Source organism: Cuculus canorus, chromosome 1, assembly GCF_017976375.1.
Source record: "Cuculus canorus isolate bCucCan1 chromosome 1, bCucCan1.pri, whole genome shotgun sequence".
Taxonomy (NCBI): domain Eukaryota; kingdom Metazoa; phylum Chordata; class Aves; order Cuculiformes; family Cuculidae; genus Cuculus; species Cuculus canorus.
The window spans coordinates 193,126,230-193,154,191 of record NC_071401.1 but is presented as its reverse complement, the minus strand read 5'-3'; the positions used below and the strand labels follow the sequence as shown (position 1 = coordinate 193,154,191).

The 27,962-nt window shown below is 41.3% G+C and overlaps 2 protein-coding genes across 4 annotated transcripts in view; one reads left to right on the top strand and one right to left on the bottom strand.

Moving 5' to 3' along the window:
- Positions 1-13: 13 nt before the first annotated feature.
- Positions 14-18,182, top strand: HBP1 (HMG-box transcription factor 1). Of its 3 annotated transcripts, none has more exons than XM_054063274.1 (11): positions 14-34; positions 4,132-4,324; positions 5,413-5,647; positions 6,525-6,657; positions 7,429-7,540; positions 7,677-7,789; positions 8,130-8,286; positions 8,841-8,985; positions 11,365-11,694; positions 15,391-15,532; positions 17,085-18,182. In XM_054063274.1, exons 2-11 carry the CDS (start codon positions 4,156-4,158, stop codon positions 17,100-17,102), a joined length of 1,554 nt encoding a protein of 517 aa, XP_053919249.1. In that variant the 5' UTR covers positions 14-34; positions 4,132-4,155; the 3' UTR covers positions 17,103-18,182. The 3 variants fall into 3 exon arrangements, with proteins under 3 accessions (XP_053919249.1, XP_053919246.1, XP_053919253.1); XM_054063271.1 differs by having other exon boundaries at positions 25-118; XM_054063278.1 differs by lacking the exon at positions 14-34 and adding an exon at positions 67-118 and having other exon boundaries at positions 4,136-4,324.
- A 140-nt stretch (positions 18,183-18,322) lies between these two features.
- Positions 18,323-27,962, bottom strand: part of COG5 (component of oligomeric golgi complex 5) — a 185,136-nt gene continuing 175,496 nt past the window's right edge. The window contains 1 exon segment of the mRNA XM_054063261.1: positions 18,323-19,007. Within this exon segment, the coding sequence (XP_053919236.1) occupies positions 18,893-19,007 (115 nt within the window). The 3' untranslated portion in view covers positions 18,323-18,892.

Sequence of the window (27,962 nt, the reverse complement as noted above, 5' to 3'; positions counted from 1 at the left end):
CGCCCTCGACCAGTGGGCGCTCGAGCGCCGTCCGGTGCGTGCGGGGCTGGGCTGGGCTGGGCTGCGCGGGGCGAGGCGGGGGGGAGCTGCGGGGAGTTCGGTAATGGCGACGGGTTTGGTAAGTGCCACAAAGTTTGGAGCTGCCGCTTCGGGGCGGCTACGAGGCCCCGGCTGGGGCTGGGCTGGGTCCGCGGGGCCGGAGGTGAGCGGCGGCGGCCCGAGCCTAGGGGGCGCTGGCTTTGGGCGGCGGCGGGAGCCCGGGCGTTTTTTACTGGGCGCTTTCGGGACCGCCACCCTCCCGCGGCGCCGGGCTGAGACCCGGGTCCCGGAGAGGGCGCAATGGCGCCTGTGTGTGTGTGTGTGTGTGTGTCTGTGTCTGTGACCCTGTGTCTGTCCCCCGCTCTCCCTGGGCTCCTTGGGGGCGCCGGCGGTCGCGGGTCGGTTGCTGTGAGGGGTGAGGGGGGCGCGCGTGGGGAGCGGCGGGGCCGCGCGAGGCTGGGCTGGGGGCGCTGCCCCCCCCCCCCGCGCCCGGGCTGTTACGCAGTTATGAATGAATGGAGCCTTGCGCGCATGCGCGGTGCCTGTGGGGGGTTATAAACAAGGGCAGCGGCCGGGGGGGTCACATGACTGGGGGGGTGGTGGTGTTCCTCTCACCCCTGCCCCTGCCCCCCAGGCTCATACGGTGGTGAGCGATCCTGCGCCTCTTAATTCTTGATTATAAACGTCTTCCTTATGTAACCAAAGGCGTAATGTTTGCTCTGCGACGGGGTGTTTACGTGGTGCGGGGAGGGCAGTGCTTCCTTCTGCGGGGGGGGGGGGGGGCGGTTCGGCCGCTGTAAGCGCCGTCTTTGCACAAACATCATGAATCATGTGGCGTTGTTCCTCTGAGGCTGCGCCTCGGCAGCGCTTTGCTGGCACAGCTGTGCGAGTCGGGGATGTGGAGCGAGAATCCTTGATCAAAGCAGCTGTGCCAATAAAAGTCCCTGGTGTAGATCCAGTCTTGCCAGTATGTTGTGTTTTGCTTGGAGAAGCTGTTCCGTGTTAACCTCCATCCAGTGAATTGCTGCAGGCGCAAACTTTGCCTGAGACTCCGGCGGTAGATTGGGAGAAGGAAGGCAAATACCAGAAGGAAAAACACGGGAAGCACTTCCACCCAGGCATTCCTGCAGAGTGCGGTTTGGGTGGATTTTGCCCGGTTCCTGCTGAACCCCTTCTCAGCCGCAGACTTTTACATGGGTGAATTTATTTTTGTCCCAAACTTATTTTTGTCCTTCAGAAATAGACAGGGTTTAATTAATGAGCTTTTTGTTAATATTGCCATTTGTTTTAGTGTGACGTCTTACTTTAAAGCACAAATCCATAAATAAATTCATTTAGTCTTTAAATTAAAATGGCAGTAATTGTAGTCCTGCGAAGCATACTGCTGTCACAACAAGTTTTGAACCCGAAGTTGAATTAAAAAAATGAGTCTTTACAAGCTAATTAATGACCATGCCCTTAATGTTCCAAAACATTGGAAGGGTGAGGGCAAGAGAAACATAGTGTCCAAAGCAGGCAAATAGAACAGAAAAATTGAAACTAAAGTTAGACGCATTCTTTTTGTTTTAATTCATTTGTTAGAGGATTTGTTGGCTTTTATGTATGAGTGGCTTTGGTTTAGAGAAATTCTTGTGACTTGGAAAAACATTTCATTTCTCCAAATGGATATCTATCTTGTCAGATTAGCGTGTTTTATCTGTATCTTATCTCTGACCTTCAGTGTGTTAGGATACCAGGACAGGTACTTTCAAGTCTTGGCAGCTGGCAGGAGAGAAGGAGAAGGTAACATTCTTAAAATAAGTTAGCTTGTTTATTTTGGCAGGAAAATGAGAAAGGAAGAAAGGAAAAAATAAAAGGAAAAAACAAGCAGAAGGTGGGGGGAAGAAAGGACTTCGAAAGACTTCGACAAGCTAGAAAAACAAGGAGTGGTTTTTCAGAGTTGATTACCTGGAGATAATCATCAAGGTCCTGACCTGTACTACTGAGGTCTAATTTTTCTGTTCAGAAATGACTGAGCTTTCTGCTCTTGTGCTGTTGTGCAATTCTACTGTCCCTCATGTGCATTAAAGATATTTCTTAGAGGTGAAATACACATGCCACTGATAGCTCATTTTTCTTACCTTCCTTCTCCACTTCCTTAAAATCAGAATTACACTATTGTGGCTTTAGTACTAGTGCCATTTGAGTAGAATCAAACATCTTTTTATGTTTGGAATGCAAGTTTATGCAAGTTTTACATCTGTTTGAAAGATCAGGAGATGAGAAAGTTAAGAAATTTTCCAGTAACAAAAAATTCACTGATTAGATCAGGCCTTATCTGGTAGGGCCAGTACGTGGTTGAAAGACTTATGTTTGAACTATATTATGTACAGGACAAGCTGCAAAATGAGTGAAAAAAATTCATAGGATGAGTAAAGGCATGCGCTATTGTTAATGTTGTCTGTATACACACAATATCTTTTAACTGTTTATTAAAAGAAAGATGTTTTTTCATAATTGTTATCAGATGGATTTTTATGCATTACACTGAGGGAACTTCTAGGACGATAGGCTTAGGAACTGTTTCATATGAAAATATACTGGTTTTAGCTGCTTTTATTTCTCTTGTGGTGCTTGGTGGCTTACTTTGTGGTTGTACATGTGTAGACTTTTCAGATTTTCTTTCTTACTGAGCTCTGTTTTTTGCTCTTTTGTGAGGGACTCAGGATTACTTTTCCAATGACATTTCATTAAAGTACAAGGTAATCATGTTATGGTAGCTTTAATTCATCATCATCATCATCTGAAAAAGACCCAGTAGATAACCAAATTACTAAAGACTGCCTAACGTTGTTTTCCAGCTTTTAGAGGCAGTGGTTGTGTAGAAAAATCACACACTTCTCTGACTGCTGAAGATTATTTGAAATATTTCTTTTGTTGTAGATGTTACAGTACTGGGGCTTGGGGAAATGAAACAGCAGTGAGATCTACTAGTAGAGGCTTCCTATTTCTTTCATCTACAAAACAGTTAAGGATGTTAGCAGTCAAATGGATTTGAAACTATACATAGAATTGGATTTGAAGGGCGATGAAAAAGGCTTCTGCTGATACACCAGTAGTGAAAGGGTGGCTAAGGAAAACACTGGCCTGATCCTAAATGGCATGGGAGACCTAGTGTCAAAAGGCTGAAGACAACATCTTCTTTGCTTTGGTCTTTATTCACAAGGCCTGTTTCTGATTCCTCGAGTCCCTAGGCCTAGCAACTCACACCTGATGGAGTGAGGTGCTGCTTTGTCTACGGTAGGGGAAGAGTGAGTTGGGGCAAGCCAGTTCTGTGAGCCAGCCACACACAAGTCTGTGAGACTGGAGGGGATGTGTTGAGAGGAGCTGGCCAGTGTCATTGTGAGGATGGTCTCCAAAAGGTGGTGGATTTGGTGGCAGGAGGGCTTCCAGTGACTAGAAGAAATAAAATGTCACACATGGCTTCGAGGAGGAGGTTGTAGGGAAGCTACAGGTTGGTCAGCCTAACCGTAGCTTTGAGGAAGATTGTGGAGTAGATCATACTGACAGCTATGTCTTGATTCTTATAAGTCAAGAAAGTGACTGGGAATATCCAGGACGGCTTAACCAAAGGCAAATCTTGTCTGACCTTCCTATCTGATTGCCTTCAGTGACAAGGTGCATGGCTCAGGGTACCAAGTGTGTTGGTTACCTTGGCTTGAGTGGTGGTTAAGGAGATGACCCCAGACTATTCAGAGGCAATGGATGCAGGCTGTGGCAAATGAAGTTCAAACTGCTTAGGGAGCAGTTTATTATACTGAAAGCCTGGCACTGAAATAGGTTCCTGAGAAGTGTTCAGGGAATCTCCATCCTTCAAGGTAGTAGAAACTCAAGTGACCAGGGCCCCAGACAATCTCATCTGACTTCAGGGTTGGCTCTGCTTTCTGCGAGGTTTGTGCCAGAACATTTCTGGAGGTCCCTTTTCAAGCTAAATTATGTTGTGATTATCAAAAGATAATGGAAGAATTAGGGTTTTGGTAGTGAATTAGCCTGTCAGATGCAACTTAAAACAGTTCATATGTATACAAATTTTTAACCTCTGTCTCTTTAAAGTCAGATACTTTGGAGCATCCTAACATGGTGTGGGAAGTGAAGACAAATCAAATGCCTAATGCAGTTCAGAAACTCCTTCTGGTAGTGGACAAGAGACCTTCAGGGATGAATGAGTCACTGGAGTTGCTGAAGTGTAATGAAAACCTGCCCTCTTCTCCTGGATATGCATCCTGTGATGAACACATGGAACTTGGTAAATAACATGACTTTTTCAGAAGAAGCCAAATTCTTAAAGTTTGTTGTAGTTTTCCTATAGAGGAATCACTAGATACTGATTTTTAGTGGAAGTAGGGCAGGGAATATGATAGTGCGTTGTGACATCTGAAGTCTTATTTTGCAGTCACTTTTCCCTTTAACCCATTTCCAGTTCTGACACACTGGCCTGTTGACTTAAATGTTTTCTTGAACTCAGAGCTACAGATTTCTGTTCCTGAGCTTTTTTTAGCACAAGAATAACAAACAAAGCTCGAGAGCTCCTCCTAAAGGGAAATTATGCTACTTTATATAAGCTGCAAGTAGAGATTCTGGGCGAAAGGAGCGTTTAACTTCAGTTCTTATTTATTGCAGAAAATTAACATGTACATTAGAAAGTATTGATATAATCAATTAAATATTTACACATTTAATTGAAGTCATGGAGTGAATAAGAATAACAATACTTAGTTATGCAAGAGAATGTAATGGACTTGTGTTAACAAGCTGGACTCTTTTCTGTTGTTTTCTATAACATGTGGTTTGTGTGGATTATTGATAGTTCACCCCTACCAGGGTGTATACCCAGCTTTCATGACTCCCAAGTTATTAAATTCCAGTTCTGTGGTGGAAGCGTGGAAAACCTTTACCTTGTACAGCCCTTGATGTTGAGAATTTTTAGTGTTGCACCTGCTAGGACAGATTAATTTAGTTGCATTTTGTTGAATGTTTTAGTGGAGGATATTAATACTTTTGCATAATTCTGCAGTATATTCTGTGTAAACTAGTCAGTCTGGTAAGATCTTAAACCCAGAACTACATTTGTATCTAGTTACTTAAATGTTTTCCTTAAATCGCTTGCATGGATGCATAGTAGGCTAGAGATTGTGGTTATTTCTGTGTCCATTTTGTCAGTATTATGAATGGGTTTTGTGAAATGTTGGTAGTTGCGATATGAGAAAATAAAATTAGTTACTTCATTGTGGGTTACTTCGTTGTGGTTTATTTTTGATTTTTATTTTCAAGATTTGATGTCAACTAGAATTTATCAGTGGGTATAATTATGATAATTTGCGCGTTTGTTTGTAGATGATCTTCCTGAACTACAGGCTGTGCAGACGGATTCTGCCTCACCTGCGCTTTTTCAGCTTGGTGCTGATGTTTCACATCAGGAATGTTCAAGGCCTTCGTGGAACCAACATACCTCAAACAGCAATTCAGAAAGTGCTTATTCTTGTGAGAACGGGGTGAACTGGTTGACAGAATTAGCAAATATAGCCACAAGTCCTCAGAGTCCTTTGATGCAGTGCTCTTTTTACAACAGGTACTGACATTCATTTCAGTTTTGAACTGCAGTATTTGTAATATTATGTGTCCAGAAACTTTTCCTTCACTCTTCACACCCTCTGACTTTGAACTGGAGTCGTGGTTTTGATCTTTCTGCATAGTAACTTTAGTCTCTTCCACAAGATTACACAGGACTCATTTGAGAGCCTGTTTCAAAAGATGCTTAATTGCCAGCCACAGATAAAGTTGGATGGTATAAGCACATTGTCTAACTACAGAAATCTCAGAAATTCTGGGCATTTACCCCGTATGAAACAGCAGATGAAAAGATGAATTTGTTATATTATATTCTTAATACTTACTAGTGCACTTTAGACTTCAGATTTTTTTTTTAAAGAGCTAATTGGAAATCTATCACAATATATTTTTTATTGCTAGTGTTTCAATTTTGTGATCTGTAAATTCCATAAGGCTGTGAGAAGCAGTGTGGGATGTTAGATATTTCTGGGCTTCACCTATTGTTGTATGTCTTTGGTCTTAGGTTTGTAATAAGAAAACTAAATGCCACACTGTTGACAGTGAGCAGATGTCTCTGTGTGGTTTAAGAATGGGGTATTCACTTCACAATGTTTGTAAAAACTTCGACATTGTGACCAGGAGGTGCTGGTGTGGGCGTAGTGTGATCGTTTGGGTGGTATGTAGAAGCTATGCAGAAGTTATGCTAAACACTCCCTTTGCCTGAGCTTGCATCCTTAAATCATCCCATTTGAATGTTGGTGTGTGGGTATTGTTATTCAGCTCATGCAAACAGCTTTTAAATAAAAGCTTTTATTTAAAAGTATTTTAGAGTAATGACAGCTAAGTTTTGTGTTGTCTTAATCTGAGATATTTTAAAATACATTTTTCTGTTGTAGATCATCTCCTGTTCACATAATAGCTACAAGCAAAAGTTTACATTCCTATGCTCGTCCTCCACCAGGATCCTCAAAGAATGATCCTAACTTCTCCAAGAATGATTTGGATGAAACACCAGTTAGACATGAAAGGGTGAGTTGTTCTGAAACAATGCTAAAACAAAGATGCGTGAGTAATGGGTTAAGCTTTTTGAAAAGAGAAACTAGTTCAAAAAAATAATCTATGTAGTTCTAAAACCATCTGATTTTTAGGCTAGATGTGCTGTTACTTTTTTTTTTTTACCAAACAATAGGCTGCTTGTGCTACATCATAGAGCCCACATTTTTTTTTTAAATGATCACATGCTAAGAAAGCTCAGCTTCTCTTCGAGTTCCTTCTTTAGCAATTTTTAAAAAAATCATATTAACTTGTTTGCTGTCTTGAAAAGGAACCATACTTTCAGATGCACATAAATTGTCAGTCCTGCTTCTCCCTTTCCTGTATGTTAGTTTGTGTCTGAAACGTGTCTGTTAAAGACATGGAGTTTTTTCTAGTGATTTATCTAAAACCAACTTGACCCTACAGCTTTCCAGAGATTTGACCATAGCATAACACGTGTGTTGGGTGGTACTGTGGATGACCAAGGATTTACAAGCTTGTAAACTGCTTGTACCTAAGCATAAGATAATCCATAGGTGGGAAATTACTCTCAGAGGATAAAATGCAAAGATTTCAGGAAGGCACATTTCAAGAGAAGGAGATGAAAATACATTCCTTGAATCTGTCTTCATGTTACATTCCTATTGGCGTTTAAAGCAAATTGATGATACAGATGCAAATTAGAGAATGTGTCCTGAAGAGATAGAAGACCAGCCCTGAAATCTTTTGCAGTAAAATATGAACACCTTTTTGCCTTTTTTACAGGCAAATAGTGAATCAGAATCTGGCATTTTCTGTATGTCATCACTTTCAGATGATGATGATTTAGGATGGTGCCACTCCTGGCCCTCAACAGTTTGGCATTGTTTTCTGAAAGGTAAAGTAACATCAAATAGGTATTTGTTTTGTCTTGTCTTTTTGGTGTTGTTGGTTTTTTTGTTTTTTCACTAACTCAGACTTTTTTACATAACACTAATCTTTTTATCTTTTTTTTTCTTGAAAAAATATGTTAGGCTCTCGTTTGTGCTTTCATAAAGGACGCAATAAAGAATGGCAGGATGTTGAAGATTTTGCAAGATCTCAAAGCTGTGGAAAAGAGGAAGATCTGGCAGTGAGTCCTTACAAGGTAACCGTTAGTTCTTATAAATCCTTTTCAATACTTGTAGCAGATGTTTAGTTTCTTACGTTATCCCTGTGCTTTTAATTACTGTCACAGGAAGACAGGCTTGTACTAAACTTGCCTAGAGCTGATCACTACTCTATTTTGAGTATCTTGTTATAAACCAATTGAGCTGAATTTATTTAGGTGTGTTTTGACTGTTACGTTGTCTTTATAATATGTTATATTGTTGAGAGCTCTTAGAATGTTGGTATTTTTAATTTAAGATGATGACTATACACCTGTAGCATACACAAGTATATGCTTTTCTTGGGGGAAATATTTGACCTGTGTTGTGTGCTTACAGGGATATGGTTCTGATGGTTTGAAGTTGATTTCTCATGAAGAAAGCATTTCCTTTGGTGAGTCAGTGCTGAAGTTGACTTTTGATCCTGGCACAGTGGAAGATGGCCTGCTTACAGTAGAATGCAGACTCGATCATCCTTTTTATGTTAAAAATAAAGGTATGAAATACTACAAGTGTACATGGTTATATATAAAAATATTCTTAGAAAGTAGTTGCAGATTTTATTGGTGTCCCATGTTGCTTAAGAAATTCATAAAAGCAGTGTGGTAAAATCAATTCACTATCTTTATAATGAAATTCAGAATTTTAGCAAACAAAACCGTAAAGCTATAAAGCTATAGAAATACTGCATATTTCTTAATGAAGGATTTGATCAAGTGTGAAAACGGAGCTCAAGAAAGCAGAAAAATTGGGGGGAGAAAGGAAAGCTGCAAATAAGGGAGATTTTTCTGATTTGCTAAACAGGGAAGTTCTGATGGTAAAACAGGGTTTGATTACTTTTTTTGCTAGAATGAGTTTTTACTTAAGCTAAAAATAAACTGTTTGCAGTAAGAATTCCGTGAGTAAGTGTTTCTGATTTTTCTCTTGGATGAAAGAAACTGCATCAGAGCATTTTGTAAAATTATGTCATTTAGAGATGTAGGATCGCTCCAGTTATGAACTAGAGAGATTGTCTGGACACTTGTCTAATTTAACTCTTTACCACTTCAGGTTGGTCATCTTTTTATCCAAGCTTGACTGTGGTACAGCATGGCATTCCATGCTGTGAAATGCATCTTGGAGATCTGTGTCTACCTCCTGGACACCCTGATGCCATTAACTTTGATGATTCAGGTGTTTTTGATACATTTAAAAGGTAATTTTTAGATAAAGTGGCCTCAGCGGTTCTTGTATTTAATGAGTAGGCACCTTAAGTCTACAAGAATTTGAAATATGTAGAGCAAAGAAGGAATACGTATGGTAATACAAGATAAATGGGAGGGAAAATGAAGACTGAATACTAGGAAAGCTGTGTAATTATGTGCTCTGCTAAACTGCAAAGTAATACCTTGGAGTAAAATAACTTTTCAGCCCCTTTTGAAGATAGGTTAAGTCAGATTAGATAAAACAGTAAATATATGTTATCTGTATATGTATTCCAGGTAAAGTGAGTTATGTTTTAAAAACCTAGTACAATTTTCCCATGATAGTACGTCTGCCAGCTCTTAACCTGTGCTTTGTATGCATCTATGCATCCAAATTGTCTTAGTAGTTTCTTAGTAATAAGTGCACATGCTATGACTTTAGAATACAGAACTTTCATAATTAGTTCATACTATTTTCGTATATTCTGCTTTTTGTGATTGTTTTCTAACATATCAGACTTAACTAACTTCAAACTTTGATTAACTTTGAGGTTTATCTTGCTTTGAGCAACTAGTTAGCCTTCAGAGGTCCTGTCCAACATAAATTGTTATAGGATTCAAAGGAAATATTATTACTCATAAAGTTTTTTCCATACTATTTTGAAGTTTTTAGCTCTAGTAGAATTCATCTTCTCCTATGATGTTAACTCCTTAGCATCTGTTTTTGTTCCAGTTGAATTACTGTTTTCTTTTTTACAGAGGAAAGAAAAATAATTCATAATGCAGTTTGTAGTTCAAGTGCTAGGTGCTTCACTGTGGTTTCATATTCATTCAAGTTGCTTGTCCTCACTGATATGCTGTCTGTTTTTTTTTAACTTCTTATTAACTCCTGTTCTGAACTGCATATGTAGAAAGCTGTTAGAATGGTTATATTTACATCTCGCTGAATAAATTCAGCTTGTGGCTCCTTGTTCATCTTTCAGCACAGCTGAAAACTGCATGGACACCTCAAATTCTTTGTCTCTTTTGGGCAGAAGGGAGTAACTCATCGAGAGGAGTGTGCAGCAGCAGTTGTGGTTATCAGAACAGAAGAATTAAGAAGCAAAATCCTCTTGCTGTTTATGGGAAGGAGATTAGGAACAGGAAGGGTGCTGGAGTGTTTGCAGAATGGAGGGGTCCTTTCTCAGCATCTTGTTAACTTGCCTGCGGGGTTGTCGGCATTATACCTTCTTTGTCGCTTTTTGCTGTTCTGATGGATTTTAGAGGCTTCAGACTCCATCTTTGCTTTTGGTTCCATCCCACAGAAATGAGCTGCCTTTGCAGATATGGGATGCACTTCCACTTGCAGCATTTCTTTGCTAGTAGTTCTACTTTGTGTTCAGAACAAAGCTCTTCAAAGCCCTAAAGCCCTTCGTTTTTCCATTATTTATGCGACTATAGCCACATAAAGCAGTGGATGAGCAGAGCCTTAGAGTTATGTATGGTTTTTTATTTATTTTGTGGTGGTAACTTAAGTATTTTAGAGGTATGATTGCATAACACTTCTACAAGTGCCTTTTCCTCATATAGCATGCTAAAGACAGTAAAGCCTGTGGTTCACAGGCTGATCTGCGCACTCCTGAAGATGATAACAAACAGTCTGTGGAATTAAAGCTCTTCTGTAATGGTTAACCGTAGTTGTTGGTCAACAAAAAATTAAAACAGTTTATAGAATTTGTTGGTCTAAATTGATTAGAAAAAACTCGTAAACTGTTGAAATACCTAGAAATATGGAGGAATCTCACATTTTTGTCACTAGAGGGCAGACGTTTGTCAGCCTTAAATAGTATGCAACATCATGGGTCTTTAAACAATTTTTTAATCTCAGTGGAAGGCTTGTTTCTAAAATAATATGTAATTAACTGCCTAGAGGAGTTATTTATACAATAGTGTATATAAATTATTTTAATATACTGATTTAATATTTGTAGTTAATCTATATTTGCAAGTGAACTTGATGTTTAGTCTTCCCACATCAGTTGTCCCTTTCAGTACCTATCATTCACTGGCTAGATTTGATTATGGTAATGACTGAAGGAGAAAGAATTTTAAAAGAGGATGAATTTGAAGACGGTGTATAATCACCTAGGAAGGTGATATTACACAGCAGGTCTTGCAAAGTTGCAGTCTGCTAGCACATTGAAAAAACTATTAATTCATCTGCCAGAGTTTTGTTTGTTCGTTTGTGTTTTTTTTTCATATGGACTTCTGCATCAAGCAGAAATCATTATGTCACACAAAAGAGACAAGAATACTAGAAATGTAGCACAGATGAAGAGTGAGTGAACATCTGTTTGGGGATTTTACTTGAAAATTACTTGATCATTTTATTATATGTCTTTTTCTTTTAGTTACGATTTTACACCAATGGATTCCTCTGCAGTTTATGTGCTAAGCAGCATGGCTCGCCAGCGTCGCGCTTCTCTGTCTTGTGGAGGATCAAACAATCAAGATGCTGAGAGATCAGAATGCAGTACTAAAAACTGTACATCTACTGCGTCATCACATCTTTCCTCCAGTTCTTTGTACAGCAAAGCTGGCAAAAGCCAGAGCTCAGGGACTGCAAGTACTGTGAGTGCCACTTCTCCCAACAAGTGCAAAAGACCAATGAATGCCTTCATGCTTTTTGCCAAAAAATACAGAGTTGAATATACTCAGATGTATCCAGGGAAAGATAACAGGTAATGGTATAGAGCTGTAGTTTGGTTATTAACTGGTGAGCTAGCAGTAAATCTGTGTCCCACCTGTAAATTTAAGTGGACTAAATTTTGCCTGTGAAAGAAAGCATGTGTGTATTTTTTTAAAAGAAGCTGACACAAAGTTTAATTTGTGAGTGGACTTCAAATATATACAGTATTTGATAAATTTGAGGCAAGCTCTTTTGGCTAACTGACCTTCTGAGAAAGCATTTGGGTAAAGTAAGTGGCACATTTATGTATGTGCATACACAACAGTCTTTGTTTACACTGATGAGAAATGTTCATGGGAAGAAAGTACCAGGCTCACTGCTCATGTGTTGGAATGGAAAAAAGGGAATTCCTGGTCCTTCTAATTAAGTCTTGACATAATATTGCAGTTTGTTCAGTGAAATTACTATAATTTATTCTCATTCCATATATCGTTTGGAATAATGTGAAGATCTTAATCCAAACAGTACATTGCCACATTCTACTTGTCCTTAAAGGCATTCAGCAGTCTGCTGAAACTCACAGGAAGAGTCATAGGACCATGTGTCTGGGGGAGGGTTCTTTGTTCTTTTATGTATGTCCATTGTATATGTTTTAAATAATGGTTTTATGCTAATTGTGCATGTGTAAATGTAAACTAAACATGCATTGATCTCATAACCAGACTTTTAATAACACTATGAAAACTATTGCTATAAAAATGGCACAGTCACATAAAAGATTAGTACTAAATCTGGTAAAAACTAAAGGTGACAGGGCTTTGACAGCGTTTTGGCTATTTTATAATGTTATAGCAAGGAGGTTGTAACTGGTATTGAGAATTAAAATCCTGCCCTGCAAATATCCTGTCCCTAAATCCCAGCCAGTCTTATGCGTCCTGGCAGTGATGTTCTGCAATGTTTCTCATAATTTTAGTGAAGCAGATAGGCTGCCTTTAAATTCATTGCAATTATCAATGACAAATCAAGCAGAATGTCAGCTAGGTAAAGTTATGATTGATGGGTATATATTTAATTGAAAATGCTGATTTTCAAATGGATGCAGTAAACTGGAGCTGCAGCTGGATGGATGTGAAAATAAGTTATATATTTCAGTGAGCCAGTTCACCTTGAAGGAAAGTGGTGACAAGTTACAAATAAGCTTCAGAGTGCACTGCTCACAGTCTCATTTGGAAGGCAGTGCATTTGGAAGCATAAAATATAGTACAGAAGAAATCGTGGGAATTAGTGATAATTGATTTTATAGGCATGTAGCTACTGTTACTCAGGTGTTGCTGGGGCATTTATTAGGTTAGCTGTTCAGAGGTAACTCTCATGCTTCTCAAATGTAAGCGTGAGTAATTTTCAGATTCCTGAGTAGATCTTAGGGTGGTTACAGGTAGTACCCATTTCTGTACACCGTAGATCTTATGTTTGCTACAGTTATTTTATTTTTATTTAGGCTGGTAAAAAAGGACGGAGCTTAAGGTATTCCAGTTAAATGGTCTGTTCTGGGACAAAGTAGCTTAAGCCATGTCAACAAGATAGTGAGCTGTAAACATTCAAAGCACAAGTCAACATTCATATGATACTTAAAAATACTGTGAACCATGAGGCTGTACCTGAGAAACTGATATTAGGCCAGCACTTGTTTCTTTTCTAGCTATTCTCATTGTAACCATAGTTGGACTTGATTGCATGTTCAGAAATGCTTGAAATTTGAGTAATGTATGTTCTAAAGATAAGAAAATCACCTGAACTATCAACAGCATTTGTTCATGCTGAACGTAACTACTGGGTGAACTCAGCGTGTTCTCAACTAATGTTTGACGGTTCCTTTTGAATTAACTGCAGTTTAAGGAATCGCACGTTAGGCTATTGCTAAAATGTTGTCAGGAATTGTACAGGCATTTTAAGAGGGCAAATGCAGTGTGCAGAGCACTGTGAGGTTGCAGTGAGGGTGAAGGGCACCTAAGGCAGTGATATAGTAGGGTCAGTTTTTTCTTCCTTGTTTGTAGTCAGGAGAACTAGATCTCTGTTGTGTCAGGAAATTTCTGTGTACATCTTTTTTCAGACTCAGTGGTTCATTCATAGAACTGCTGCTTTGGAGAAATGGAGCTTTTGTCTCTGTATTTGATTTTTCAAGCTCTTCAAAATGTACGTATCTGTACTCACTTGCAGTGCTTCAGTGCAGTTTTTTCTCTGGAGATAGAAAATACATATTGTTGCATTTGAAATATAAATATCTCATAGTGCATTTTTATGTGGAATTCAATGGCTTTTCAGCAAACCTGGTCTCTCTGAGTCACCAGGTTCTTTCCTGGGGGTATGGGTGACCCAATACAAAGTGGTGACCAAAACCAGACAGGTTTCGTCTGCTGTCAGTTTGCCTCCAGATATGGCTAAACATGAAAAATCTGCTAATTAAACTGGAGTGTGTTTACTTCTGATGGCAGACCGAAGGTACTCGTTCTTAATTTGGATTGAAAACCAGAAATTCCATTGCCGAAGAACCAGGCTGTGCTGGTGGGTTTGATGTTGATGGGATCTAGTTGCAACTTGAGGATTTTGTTTTAAGGAGTCTCCAGAGCATGTGACAGCACGGGCTTAATGGCAGCGCTAGTGGAGTTCTTGCTGTGCTCTGCTGGGGAAGCCTGAATGGTGCTAAATGGTCTTGCAGGATTAAAATCCTCATCCATTTTCTTGTTGATACGGTGCAGGGAAGCCCTCAGAACTGCTGCGTATTCCTAATGTCACTCTGCTCTCCTTGATTCTGTTACGAAGTCTGTGAATAGCTTCGCTGCCAGCGAGGAACTTATTAATATGATAAAGCAAAGTACTCTACTTGTATACAACATTTTCTGGTCATAGAGCTTTCATCACCGTGATCTGAAGCCACAACCTACCTACTCAGTGGTTTAGTAGCTGTCATTGATAAAATAGCTGTTGTTTAGAGTTTTCCTTCAGTGAAAGGATGGAGTGAAAGCCTTAATGGAGTATTGATCTAACATTTGGGAGTAAAGTGAAGCAATATGACATCATAATATGGGGAAATATTGTCCAAAACACATCAAGTTTATAAGCAGTAGGAAAAGCAATTCATTCAGCTTCTGGAAGTAATGATAAGGTGTGTTAGAACAAACAGTTCCTTTTGCATAGGAATGGGAACTCACCAGTATGTTCCACCCACTCATGTTCTCCCCAGTATGGATTAAAGGTGGAGAAAGCTACGCACGTCTGTTAAATAGACATGGGGGTTTGCAGTTAATCAAATATTTGTTTGGCTGAGGTCAATTCAGATCATTGCCCTGATTATTACAGAACATATTTTCAGTAGATCTGTCTTATGATCTTCCAGTATGAAAGTAGAGCAAAACAAATGGGAGTTACCATTTGGTGGTGTTTTTTTTAACATCCCTGCTTTGCTGGTTTATGCAAGTTGCTGCGTATTCAAATGTCCACCCCTTTAAATGTTAGAATGTTCATTGACCCATGCTGAGCTCACAGAGAAGTCTCAGTTGTTTAACTCTTAAAAGAAGTATGAGAAAATAATCAGAACTGTTTAAATATTATTTTAAAGATACAGTTGATTTCTTCTGTGTGGATTTTTTTGTTCTGCATTTGTCTCTCTTAAGGTGCTGAGGTAAAAAAGAAAAATAAGGGTATTTCTTAACACCTTGTCCTGACGGCACTGTAAACATTTATCTTGCAGAGCCATAAGTGTGATACTCGGTGACAGGTGGAAGAAAATGAAAAATGAAGAAAGACGGATGTATACGCTAGAAGCCAAGGCCTTGGCAGAAGAGCAGAAGCGTTTAAATCCTGACTGTTGGAAACGAAAACGAACAAATTCTGTATGTTTGTGAAGCAGTCTTTTTCATTGTGCAGTTAAATGTGTTCATACAGTAGGATTTGTGCAGGATATACTCGGCTGTCTGCTTCTTTCTTGGTAGCCCAAGCCTTCATTTTACTCCCCTGTGTTGTGTGTGTAACCTGCTTTGGGGCATTTGGCAGGAGGAAAGGGTCTATCTGACTTTTATGAGGGTTCCACGTGTGAGCATGCTTATGAAGCGCAGAGGAAGGGCACGTGACCTTTTGTTTGAAGTAACTGAGTTTGTAAGGTTGTTCCTAAATTTCTCTCAAAACCATCTAAGCTTTCAGAAAATCCTCCTCTGTTGTGATTCAGCCATAGTCAACTTTTTCTTCAGTTAAAGTGTTTTCTTTACTATTTTCTAACATTTTTACTCATAATTTACATCAGCATATATGAGGTTATTGAGGGGGCAACGTAGTTTTTCTTCCATTACTCCCTTTCATTTATTACTTTGTTGTAATTGTAAAGTAAATGCAACAGATAACACTGCTTCTGTAGGGGAATAAATTGTTCTCCACTGTGAAGAAGGTCATCGGTTTAAGGTCTGCAGTATATTTGTCAGTGGTGGATGTATTGGGTAAGATAAGGGCTTTTGGGTAATATAGAAAGTTGGCATCAAAAAGGGGATTGTGCATGTTTAGCTGGAGAAATAGGTTGGAAGGAAAGATCCACTGGGGCGCACAGAATGCAAGATCCTTTCATCAGCATCACAAACTCTGCCTGGGTAGGAGCATCAAGTGTGTTGTGGACTTCATAGGTTTAAGAGTTCATCCTCAAATTACCGCCTCTCCTTTCAGCTATAAATGAGGGTAACTTCATGAAGAGTCTGTGTAAGTGTTGCCTTAAGACTCGAATAAGAAGTGCTCCAATACCATGTTGCTTCTTATTGCCGTACATACTTGTTGCTGAGCTCTCAGTCCGTTGTTGCAGCTTTCACCAAATCCCACTGCTAGGAACAAGCTGGTTTTCTCTTGCGTGTATTCTAATTTAATTCACAGTGACAGCTTCTGTTAGCTGTCGTTGTGGGTTTAGTTAAAATAATATCATTTCTTGATTCTGTTTTCGCACTGCTGTTGGATCATGAGATCGAGTTCACTTCACGTGAGCTCCTGTGAGCGTCAGGGAACTCGGTGGGGGTGTTTGTGTGTAACTGAGAGGAACAGAGGTGGGTTGACCTTAGCAAGGAGGATGGCTTTCTTATCCTACCTTGAAGTAGGATTTTCCTCATCCTTACGGTCTTAAGCTAACAGTTCCTGTACAACCTGTTGCCTCAGTCTCACAGCAGGAAATAGGTTTCAAAGTTGTTTTATTTCAGCTAACTAAGAATTTTGTTCACAGCTTGGTTACTTGATGGATGATTTTACCCCATGATCATGAAAAGACCCTTTCAGTATTTTGTTTTCTTCTGAATAACTGACCAATGATTACAAGGACTCGTGGCTTTCAAAGCAAGTGTTCAGTAGATTTAAAATAATGTGTAGTTTCTCTTTGCTTGGTAACTGCTAACCTGGTTTTCTCTTCTCTTTTCTCAGGGCTCACAGCAGCATTAAGCCAGAATTTTCCTGCTAACTCTGTATTTACACAGTGGCTGTTGCTTGATGGCAAGAAGATGCAAGACGAAGGTCTTACTATTTGTTGTGACTGTGTGTGACCATAAAATACTGGCACCATCAAGTCAGAAATGATCTGAGTGCGGATTTGCTTTTTACAATAGAACATTAAGCAAGCTAAAACTATCAACATTTTAAACCAAATTGCCTTATTTTTTCTTCCAAACTTCATATATGTATCAGGTAATATAGGCTTGAAAATGGATATCCTGTGGTGCTAAAGTACTTCAGAAAGAGGCGAAGGAGATGTGTATAAATGTTTATTTTTAAAAGACAATGTACAAAAAGGGGAATTTTAAAATACGTAACAGCTGTTTATATACATTGATTCTTATTGCTGATTAATATGTATTGCACAACCATATTATTAATTAGGATTCTGGGGCCTGGGATTTTCTGAAATAGCAAAACATATTACCAGCCTCTCGCTTCCCAGCCTGCCCAGAGGCCAACAAGTTACCGGCACATGGTAAGTGGAGAGCATAGTGTAATGTAGCATGGGAGCTGCTGCTTGGGTTGCCACGTATAAAATTTGTATCCACAAGTGAGATAGTTTTGCACCAGCTGGCACAGTGAGAGCTGTTGTGCCTGGTGGAAACAACAGCCCAGGACAGGATGAAATGAATAAATAGCGTTATCTCAAGAAATATGGTGCTGTTGATATCGTCACCATCATAGTTTTAACTGTGTTTTGTCTTTGCCACATATTCTACAATATTTTATTTTGCCATAAGACATCTTTATGGTGGGGGCAAACTTTGCACTTAACTATAGGTGCAACACTTGCACTTTACTTTTTTTCCTCCAACTGTCTAAAATTAGAGCAGCTGCGTTAGGATTACAATTGCTTCTGCTGTGAACTTTTACAATCATGGCTTTTCATGTACTAAACAGCTGTGTGTTTCTTTTTTTTTTTAAGAATCACAACTGTAAATTTCAGTTTGACACGTCTACATGGTGTTGCCCCTAAGATTTTTGCACACTATATTCTTGTATATTCAAATAAATTCATTAAAATTTGGTGTTGTGTATTGTATAAAATGAAGATGAATCCTTTAAGTCAGGCCTGCAGAGACTGATATGTTCTGCGTGTAAGTCTTTTCATTAACCCTCCCAAAATATGTGATGCTTTGCAGGTAGGAAGATGCTGAGGAATTTCAAACACCGAATTCAGGAACGATCAAGTCAGTGTTCTTTATTACAATTTTAACAAAAAGAAAGCTGAAATACTTCAAAGCGAACAGCAGTGTAATAGAGAATTATTTAAGTTACTTATAAATACATTTTCCTTGTCCTAAAGGTAGTGAATTTTAGGTGGAAACTGACAATTCTTGAGTTACAAAAGTATAATTTTCTGAATAAGGCTAAAATCTATCCAGCTGTTTAAAACTATGCTTGTATGGATAAGAGCCGTTTCCTTATTTGAGATATTTGACAATTACTCTAATATTGGAGTACGTTCTAATTTTATGCCTTTCTAAATTCAAGAGGAATGCTAAAGAATGATTCATTTCTATTAGATGTAGACATACAGCACATAGAAATCAAACAATTTCCTTATAATATTTGTTTATAAATAAGCTCTAGACTATGAATGTAAAGCAAGAGGATAGAAGTGACAGATGAAGCAGGTAAACATTTCATTGTGAAGCTTACACATTGAAGAATAGGTCACATGAACTGTAAGTATCTGTGGCTCCCCGTGTTCTGGGAGAGTTGTCCAGATACATTCACTGAAGGGTTGACATCGCTTTCTGCAGCAGCTGAACCATTATGGGATAGACTGGTGCGAACTCTTTCCCCTCTCTTGTTCGTACTGACTGAACATAAGCTTCCAGCGCACCACTGAAAAATGACGAAAGAAAAGTAGCTCATGTAATTAAACAGTGTACAAATACCGTTCGTTTGGGATCTGCAACAGAAATTAATTTACTTTGTCCCTACTGCAGGATTTTCCTCCAATGATCTTGCATATCTGTGGAAGGAAGGGGGTAGGAGAGGCCTTACAGAGCTCTGCATAATTGTTTCAGGATCTTTCTCTCCTTTCTTGCATGTTTTGAGGAGCGAACAAGTTAACATTTAAATAAGCAGCATGTTGCAGATGGCTTGAAATGACAGCTCTGACGCACAGACTCAGGCACATTGCTGTACTGGTAACCTTTAGAAACGGAAAGAATAGACTCCAGCTGCTGCAGACGCGCCGAGTACAACTTGGGGAATGAAACTGGGGCACCGCGAGCAATTGCGATACCTTCAGGTGATTCCTGGCTCAGGCTTTTGAACTGCCGCTACTGCACTAACCCACAGCCAGCGTGTACGTGTGTCTGTATGGCTTTGCTGTGCTGGTCTGGCACGTGGCTGGGGGATGTCACACCTAAAGTAGTCTTGTTTGAGTTGCTCAAATACCTTTCAGAGCAAAAAGGGACCGCAGTGGTGACACACTTGTCTGTATGTATAGGCTCTAATTTAATGTGTCTTCTCTCCTATTTCTTCATGTAATAGACAAAACAGTTGGGGTTTCTTTCTAAACCTCCTTATGTTTTGTTCCATTGCTGCTATTAACAGCAAAACGACATTTAGGAAAACATACACAAACCACAGACCCCATTGTAAGGGGGGACTATGAGAACTGATACATGGCTGTCCCTCTGCTGGTTGGTGACAGCAGCAGCACTAACAGAGACTGTAACCACAGGCCTTCCCAGCCGATCCCAGGCACCATCCTGCAGGGCAGTGGGTCCCCTGCTAATGCCCAAACACCAGAGCTGAAACCAGTGGGGAAGCGGTCCTGGGTTTTAACTCCTTTACAGAAGCGTGGGACACACCAGCACAGCTGCTCTGCCGCTGAGGGCATCCTCTGTTTTTTGCAGGACCGTTCCCAGTCCTGCTGGGGGAGGGGCAGGTGGCTGTGCCCATCTGGTGGTGGCAAGAGGGTAACGGAGATGAGAGCACTGAGAGCAACCGCAATGTTGTGCACGTAGGTTCACATCAACTGCGTAGGATGGAGGGCTGGGTGCAGGCATAGCTGTGTTTATGTTTGCTGCTATTGCCAAGACTGGCTTGCAATGAAATAGCGCATCACTGCAGAGTGCAGGCGATCTAAGGCAGCGCTGCTATCCCGTACGCGCCTGCTGGCAACTGGAGGCAATAGGCAGTAAGCAGACATTTAATTAGGCAAAGCTTAAGGGAAGCAGTAACTCTAAGGATTGAGTTTCCACCCATGTTTCACACACACACCGTCTCCCCTGGACTAAGATGATGAGCGAGGGGCCAAGATCCATGTGTGATGCTGCAGCACTGGGAAGCTACAGACAAGCCCGGCTCGTAGACCAAGCAAGACCTGGCAAACCAGAAGAAGAGACGACAGAAGGAAGCACATTTGTAGTATTCTTTGTTGCCTACCAGCGAGGGCTAAACCAGCGAGGGAGAGGGCTCGGAACTTCCTAAACGAAAACTAACTGCCCCCTGTGTCAAAGCACTGCTGGGAACCTCCAGCAAATTTCATTTATTAACAAGTGGGAGATGCTCCTGATGCCAAGAGCCTGTGCTCAGCTTGCTGGAGAGACGTGCCCAGCTTTGGTTTCGGAGAAGCCAGTGAGAGCGATGACAGATCAGCCTATGAACTGGTCCTGGGGCTGCGCCTGCCGGAACTTAACCCCATCAAAGCCAGGTGCTGGACACACGCACACTCCCTCCCTGCCCTGCCACCAATGGCGTTTGACAGGGAGAGAGTGAAGTGTGCAGCTGTGTAACCAAGGAACCCGAGGCAGCTTTTCTGCTGAGCACAGCATGGGAATGAAACGGCACAGGCACGAGGTGATGCCACCACCCACCGTTCCTGCCCTCCCCAGGCAGGGCAGCTGGACTTTAAACTCCCTCTTTGCTGAAGCCCAGGGCACACTGGCTGAGATTGAGAGGATGCAAAAGGAAGATGGATTGGCTTACTGGAGAGCTGAGAGGCTTCAGAAGAATAAAGTGACCGAGCACAGAAACAGCCCCTCGTGTTGGCCTGGAGGCTGTTGAGAGCAGTTCAATTCTGTTAACAACTTAACTGGTCAGTTACTGCTGAGGGTCCACACCACGTACCAACACACCCTGAAGAGTCACAGTTCTCTTACTGTAACTGTCATTCGTCTTGCTGAATGTGACTTTGGGAAGTGTATAGATATTTCCCTTTCCATTCACCAGTGCTCCTGTCTTTTTCTCTATACACTCCCCAAAGTCTGTTGGGCCCAAATAGTTTTTAGACGTCATCAAAAGCAGAAAACAGAAAAAAACATACTGACCTGCTTAACTTAGAACACTGTGACACCTCTCGGTGAAGTTGTGGGCTGGCATCATTATCCAGATGGTAACACTGCTACCCCTTTCTGACTTCATCTCCTTGCTTTGAAAGAGATGACAGAGATAACCAGATCCCTTCAGATGAAAGGGAGAAGCTTTACCCTAAAAGCAGCACCCAAACCCACTCAACGTCAGCCCTTGATAATCCTTAGCCAGACTGTTATTCCCATCAGATCAAACAAGAGGGAATGAGATTTAGGCTACGCTAAGTGCCAAACACCAGCATTAATGGCTTGCTGTTGCACCTTCTGGCAGCTTTCATCTTGTTTTCTTTCTCCTGCCCTCAAAAGAATCTCATTTAACTGGCAAAACCAACTCCACCAGTGGCAGCCGCTGTCCTCTTACAACTCAAAAAGCAGCTAAAAAGAACCTGGCAAATTGTTTGGTGACCTCAGACCAGCCCAGCTCCTTCTCCTTCCTAGCAGAGGCCAAGAGAAGCTGATCTTCGTCAGCTCTCCTCTGCTGTGCTTGCTGTTTTACTGTGCCTTTGCTTGTGTTGTTTCAAAGAGACAATCTTCATCAGTATGACCAACTCAGGAGCATCTTAACTAACTCTCTTTTCTGCTCAAAAGACAACCAATTATTGCTACTCCATCATTCATAAGGGGAATGCTCAGGTATTTTGCTAAATCAGACCTTTTACAGCTCTACACTGAGCAATGAAAATAAAAGCTTTTTCAGTGTGTTAAGAATAAATGCAGTCACTATTTTCCCACGTCCCATGCTTCTACCGCCAATAGAAGTTTTGCTGATGGCCTAAGCTATGACCGAGGCCTGGTGAGCACTGACTTCTTAACAAACTGAACATTTATGTCAGGTGCCTTTGACTTGTCAGCCTTCCAACTTGTGAAGGTTATTTTGCAAGTGCCACATCTCTCATTGGTGGGGATTTCACTGTAACCCTGGGGGAACAATTGACAGGAACTGCAGCGCCAACAGAATGAACAAGTCACAGAGAAACATCGACCACTGATCAGAGGACATGGGCACCTCCAGAGCAGAACTGCTCTGGAGAACTACCTGCTTCATGCGCCCACTAAGGCAGAGGAGCCGTCTGCCTTCTACGTGAGTGGGTGTAAGAAAGTACCTGGAGGGGCCTTACACTGAGTGAAAGGATGAAAAGCAGCTGCAGCTGTTAAAGGCCGGGAGCCAAGAGATAGTCACAGTCACCTAGAGCTCCATACCCTTCCTGGAGACCCTGGAACAGCTCACAGTCATGGTCGAGATCTGATCAGCTCAGAAAATGCACCTCTGCATTGCTCCCCATGGTAATGACACAGTGGTGACAGGCCAGGAAGCCTGCCCATCCCGTGAGGAACAGCATCCCTCGTAATGGAAGGTCCAGGTAGTAAAATGGCAGAAACCATGAATCCAGGGAGAAAAGACGTTTGGAGTCCAGAGAACAATGGTGAGGTTGCTTCAGAGCGAGTGGGAGGAATGGGCTGGGAGAGGTAACCAAAACCACGAATGATCATAAAGTAGACGTGATTTCAGAAGTACATTTGGGATGGGTATTCTGTTTCTCTGAAGACAGTTACCAAGTTTTAAGGGTGGGATTTTGGGACTATGATGTATAGAAATACGGACAGTGCAGGGAGCTGCGCACAGCAAAGCAAGATGGTTGCTGCTGCACGTAGTCAGATTTCAGCTCCAGCTGGCTAAGCTGGGCAAGTTGTAACAACACGCTTCACTGAAGTTGCTGAGATGCCTACAGAGTGCACCTCACTTTGAGATACAAATGAGTTTAATACCTTTGCTAACACTTAAAACGCAAATTTTATGATGACATTTTAGTAAACTTTACCAGTCCTACCTCAAACAAGTGTTTGTAAACTATGCTGGCAGCACAGAACTCAATTCAGATGCACTGGTTTACCAAAATTAAAATTTTGTCTTAAAAAAAGGTAGGCTTGCTCCTGTAGAGGACACTGTAAAAACACTAGAGCGTAAGTCGTAATGGAAAAATAAACAGCATCATGGGTGAAAACAGTATCATCGAGTCTCTAGCACAGAAGAGATCACAGCTGTTGTCATATCAAAAGATGTAATTTATAGTTATATTACCAGTGTTTAAGAAGATGGAAGAAACCCTGTTTATGTAATACACAAAACATACTCTTGAAGGGATTAGACTAAATAATGCCCTAAATTCAGCATCTTCTAGTCTAATAAAGGACATAAAACCTGTTCAGCAATCTGTTTCTATTTTAGAAGACAAGCTATGGTATACATTACAAATATTGTTTGTAGAAGAGCACTATGTAAAGAGGGTTGGTGGTATGTTCTGCATATATTAATGCTTCATTAAAAATGCCATAAGAAGCAAGAAAAAAAAAATCTAAGTTTAAGATGCCCTCCCACATAAGGAAAAGGATTTTAAAGCACTTATTAAATTACTTCACTTGCTTGAGCGAAAACATGAGCTTTCTTGGAAACCAGGACAAGCTGATTATGTAAGAGCCAGATAAGTTCTTTTTTAAAATGTTATTTCAACCCATGAAGATTTGTATCTATAGTTATAAGAAAAAAAACCTACATAATCTGGGCTGTGGTTCTTAAAGGGATCTTCACATGTATCACTCAGAATTACTCTAATTAATTATTTAATTTTATATGGATTTGTGAATACTAGCACTACCCTCCTGGGCTTTGCCTCAGTCCAGTGGAGCCTGATGTAAATTGTAAGCTTCAGAAGAGGCAGGGATCATCTTTCTGTTCCGCAGCGGGGCAGTGCCCTGTGCACGTGGGTCCCGATCGATCAGCAGGGCAGCTGGATGACAGCAGGGCCAGACTTTTCCTTTGTATTTTGTTAAAAGCCTGTTTGCTCAGCAAACTTCAGGGCAAAGAGGAAAACAGAATCAATAGAATAGAAACAGAATCAAAGTGGAAAACATGCTGTGTAAGAGCACATCTGCCTGACATCAGATCTATGTAATCAAGTGCTGTAAAAGTTACTGTAAAACCACCGAGATCTCCAACCACATCATCTGTAGGACAACAGATTAGCAAGAGACATCTCCGGTTTATTCTGGACTGCATAACAAAGAAATCAAAGGACTTGTGCGTTGACAGACAAGCCTAAGTGACACGGAGGGTTTTTATGAATGGCCTGGCGCTGGCTGGGGGAGCGCTTGGAGGCGCAGGCACCGCAGCCAACACACTGCAGCCCTTCAGCCACACTGCGTGGCTGCTGCTTGCTTGGTTTAAGCAGAGCAGAGCAGTTACTCTGCTGCTTGCAGCAAAGCTGCCCTGCTGCCGCATCTACCACGACTGAACCTAACACACAGATGGGGATTCCGTGGTGGTCCTCAAGCTGGCACATGTCCCTGCTCACTGGCAGGTTAGCCGTCAGAATCACTCTCTGGCTCAGGCCACCAGCAAAGGAACCCTTTGCTAGGCCTGGCTTTTTCAACGCTGCTCAGCAACGGTGTGCCTCGGTAAGGGGAGTTTACCCACACGGTAATGGTAAAGGTAAGAATTTGGCCCTTGAGTGGATGAAATATCCTATGGGCTGGTTCAGATCCTGCCACATCTAACAACTTCTTTTACGGAAGACAGGTTGAGTTTTCAAACTTAATTTAAAAAGAAAAAAAAGGCCCTGGCTGCTTAAAGAAGCGCTCCTTTCAAAACAATCCCCACTCTGGGGAGGATGCCTGCAGCAGGGTGATCTCACCTAACTTTGAGTGCCTGCAGGGCAGCTGTCTGCCCGAGAGAGCTCCCGTGTCCCAGCCCACGCTCTCTTCACTGAGCAGAGAAAATGCAGCTTTCAGGACACAACGCAACTGACCTATTTTAGTACCTGCTTCAGGAGGAGATGAATCAGCCCCAGCAGCGCCTGTTTCTCTCCGTTGACTATAAAGGGAGTCTAGCTAATAAACCTCTGGCCAGGTAAATCCCACCATTCATTCTGTACACAGGTGGAAAGAAATGCACAAAAATGCTTGGAATGTTTCATGACATTCATAATACTAACACCACATTGCACACGAAGCATTTACGATATACAGAGTGGAAGAAGGACTGCAATTAGCTTTAATATGAAGCTGTAAGGACTCTGATAACACAAGTAAATTAATATCTGTGTGGCAGATCCCTAGAGTAATTGCACAGTCGTTACAAGGGGAAGTTGCAGAAAATTACCATTTGCAAAGCTGCAGCAAATGTAAAGATAATTTCTTGATGTAGGCCAGTGTAGGGATCTGAAGGCTCAAAACATCCAAGGTTCAATCAGCACAGCTGAACAGCCACAGGTGGAAAAAGCTTGAAGAGGGTGACTGATAAAAGACTCCAGACAAATGAGCAAGACACCTGTTCACCTTAAGATTCATACGAGAGACATGAAGAGCAGGCTCAGAAATCTTCCAACACAGTATTAAAGCAAATATGAGTGAAACGTGGTGATCAGCGACTGATGGTTGCCTGCCTGCCCCAGGTACGGACAGCCGGCCTATTTAGGAATGGCTAAAGGGCACGAGAGAGGATGGTAAAAGGGTGAATGCATACAGCAATGCCTGTATTATATAACCAGAGGTTACTGGTGTCTGCAAAGCAGAACCAGCCCCTTCACTGGCTGCATTCAAGCGCTGGCCAGCTAGCCCCTGCTCTTTGCTCCCAGCCATGCAGTGCTACACGAGCTGCCAACAAAATTACTCAAGAGAAGAGTCTGCTTGACAAATCCAGCGCAGTTAATTCATGTGGCTCAGCAAAGTGGTGCCAGCAAGCAGTGGGCCTGGGGATGGATGGAGAAGCAGCCAAGCGTGGGCAGTGACAAACAGCCTTGCTCTGGCATAACAAGAGCCACTGGAGTGCCAGCAGAGGCCTCTGGGAAGGGCAGACCTTCAAAGCTGCCCTGTCCGTGCCCTAGGAGGACAGATGTCTGAGCACTCCACAATGCAAAGCAAAAGGACCACATTCTCACTGTAAGATGCTCAAGTGATAACCTTGCCAAGTGATAACCTTGCAGCCTCAGATTCTCAGGATAATAACGCTTAAGTATCTTAACAGTGGCATCTCATGCAAAATGGATAAAGGATTCAATGAAAGGATTGAAACAAAAAGCTCAAATATTTCAGCTATGCTACTTGGACCAATGGATGGCACTCTCTCTGCCTAAAACCCTTGTTCCAAGGCTTGTTCCTTAATACCTCCATGGTCAGAGCAATTTATCAGTGTCTGAACATGATCACCAGCACACTCATTAACCAAATCAGTCTGGAAGAAATTTAATTGCAAGCAAAGACAAAAATGTGTTGTAATTTAAGGATGGCATTTTCAAATTCATGACTGAAAAGAATAAAACCCAATCAGTTCTCAAACGATTTGCATTCTTGGCTTTCTTTAATGTATCTGAAGTTCAACATTGTCAGTTTTGCCAGTACTAACAGGACAGAAATCACAATCCAAATATTCACAACTAAGTTACATATACAGCTGCATCGGCCCTGTACCTGATATCCATTCCCCTGTAATTCAAGGTCTAATTGTTTGAGATTCAAGAAAATCTAGTTTTGTAGCCAAACTAGACTAACAATGCATGATTTTAAAAAAAATCTCTTTTAATACGCAAATGAAGAGATGCAGTTTGCATTTTAGTATGTTGGAAATAAATCCTGCTAAGATCTTCTGGTGATCAACCATATTTCCTTAATTGGCCCGAGCACTACACCGGACTGTATGGTGCTATCAGCTTCAAGAACTGTAAATATTTATAGCACACTCTCTTGGCTGCCTTAAAAGTATGGACAGATAATGGGCGATTTTCTCGAGCACAACCACTGCTGGCTGGAACTGAAAAGCCAGCTTTTATGATTTCAGCAAAAGCTGGCAACACCCATGTGCAGAAGTGCAAGGACAGAATTGGCTCCCAGGCCAGATGGAGTCTGGCACTGCTCTGTGTGACAACATCTCCTGTGCCACTGGAGTGGGTGATACCAAGGTCAGGAGAGGACATCGAGAGGAAGGCTGGAAGACTCAGGGCATTAGGAGCCAAATGATCATCCCAGCCTTGAATCTGGAGGATTCTCAGGCTGGCTTTGTCATCTTCATACAACACATCTGTTCTCTCTAACACACTTTAAAAATCTGCTGTTTTGAAAAACAAGACTCTTCACAACTTTTCTTGACAGTTTAAGATGCAATATAGTAGTTAGCTATCGAGTCATCTACCCTAGAAGGATTTTAAGAATCTGACGTAATTAACACTTCCCAAAGGTCCTGGGCTGATTTCCTGAAGAACATTGCAGAGGTGTAACAAGGACCTTCCATTTTTAAATTCCTATGTACTTATTCATTGTTTAAGCAAGACAAGACGGCTGAAGCCTTGATTTTCCAACAGTCAAGAGATGCAGTTTTGCTAAAACACAGTATTAATTTAAACCATCATTGTGCATAACTTCCTTCTTTTATAAAAGGATTATGTGTTCCTTCCAAAGACACTGGTGGGTTTGGGTACAGGGG

Coding starts and splice junctions, on each gene's coding strand:
- HBP1 (XM_054063271.1), top strand. Junction 4,325..5,412: donor TGATGAACACATGGAACTTG/GTAAATAACATG, acceptor GTTTGTTTGTAG/ATGATCTTCCTGAACTACAG. Junction 7,790..8,129: donor TGGCAGTGAGTCCTTACAAG/GTAACCGTTAGT, acceptor GTGTGCTTACAG/GGATATGGTTCTGATGGTTT.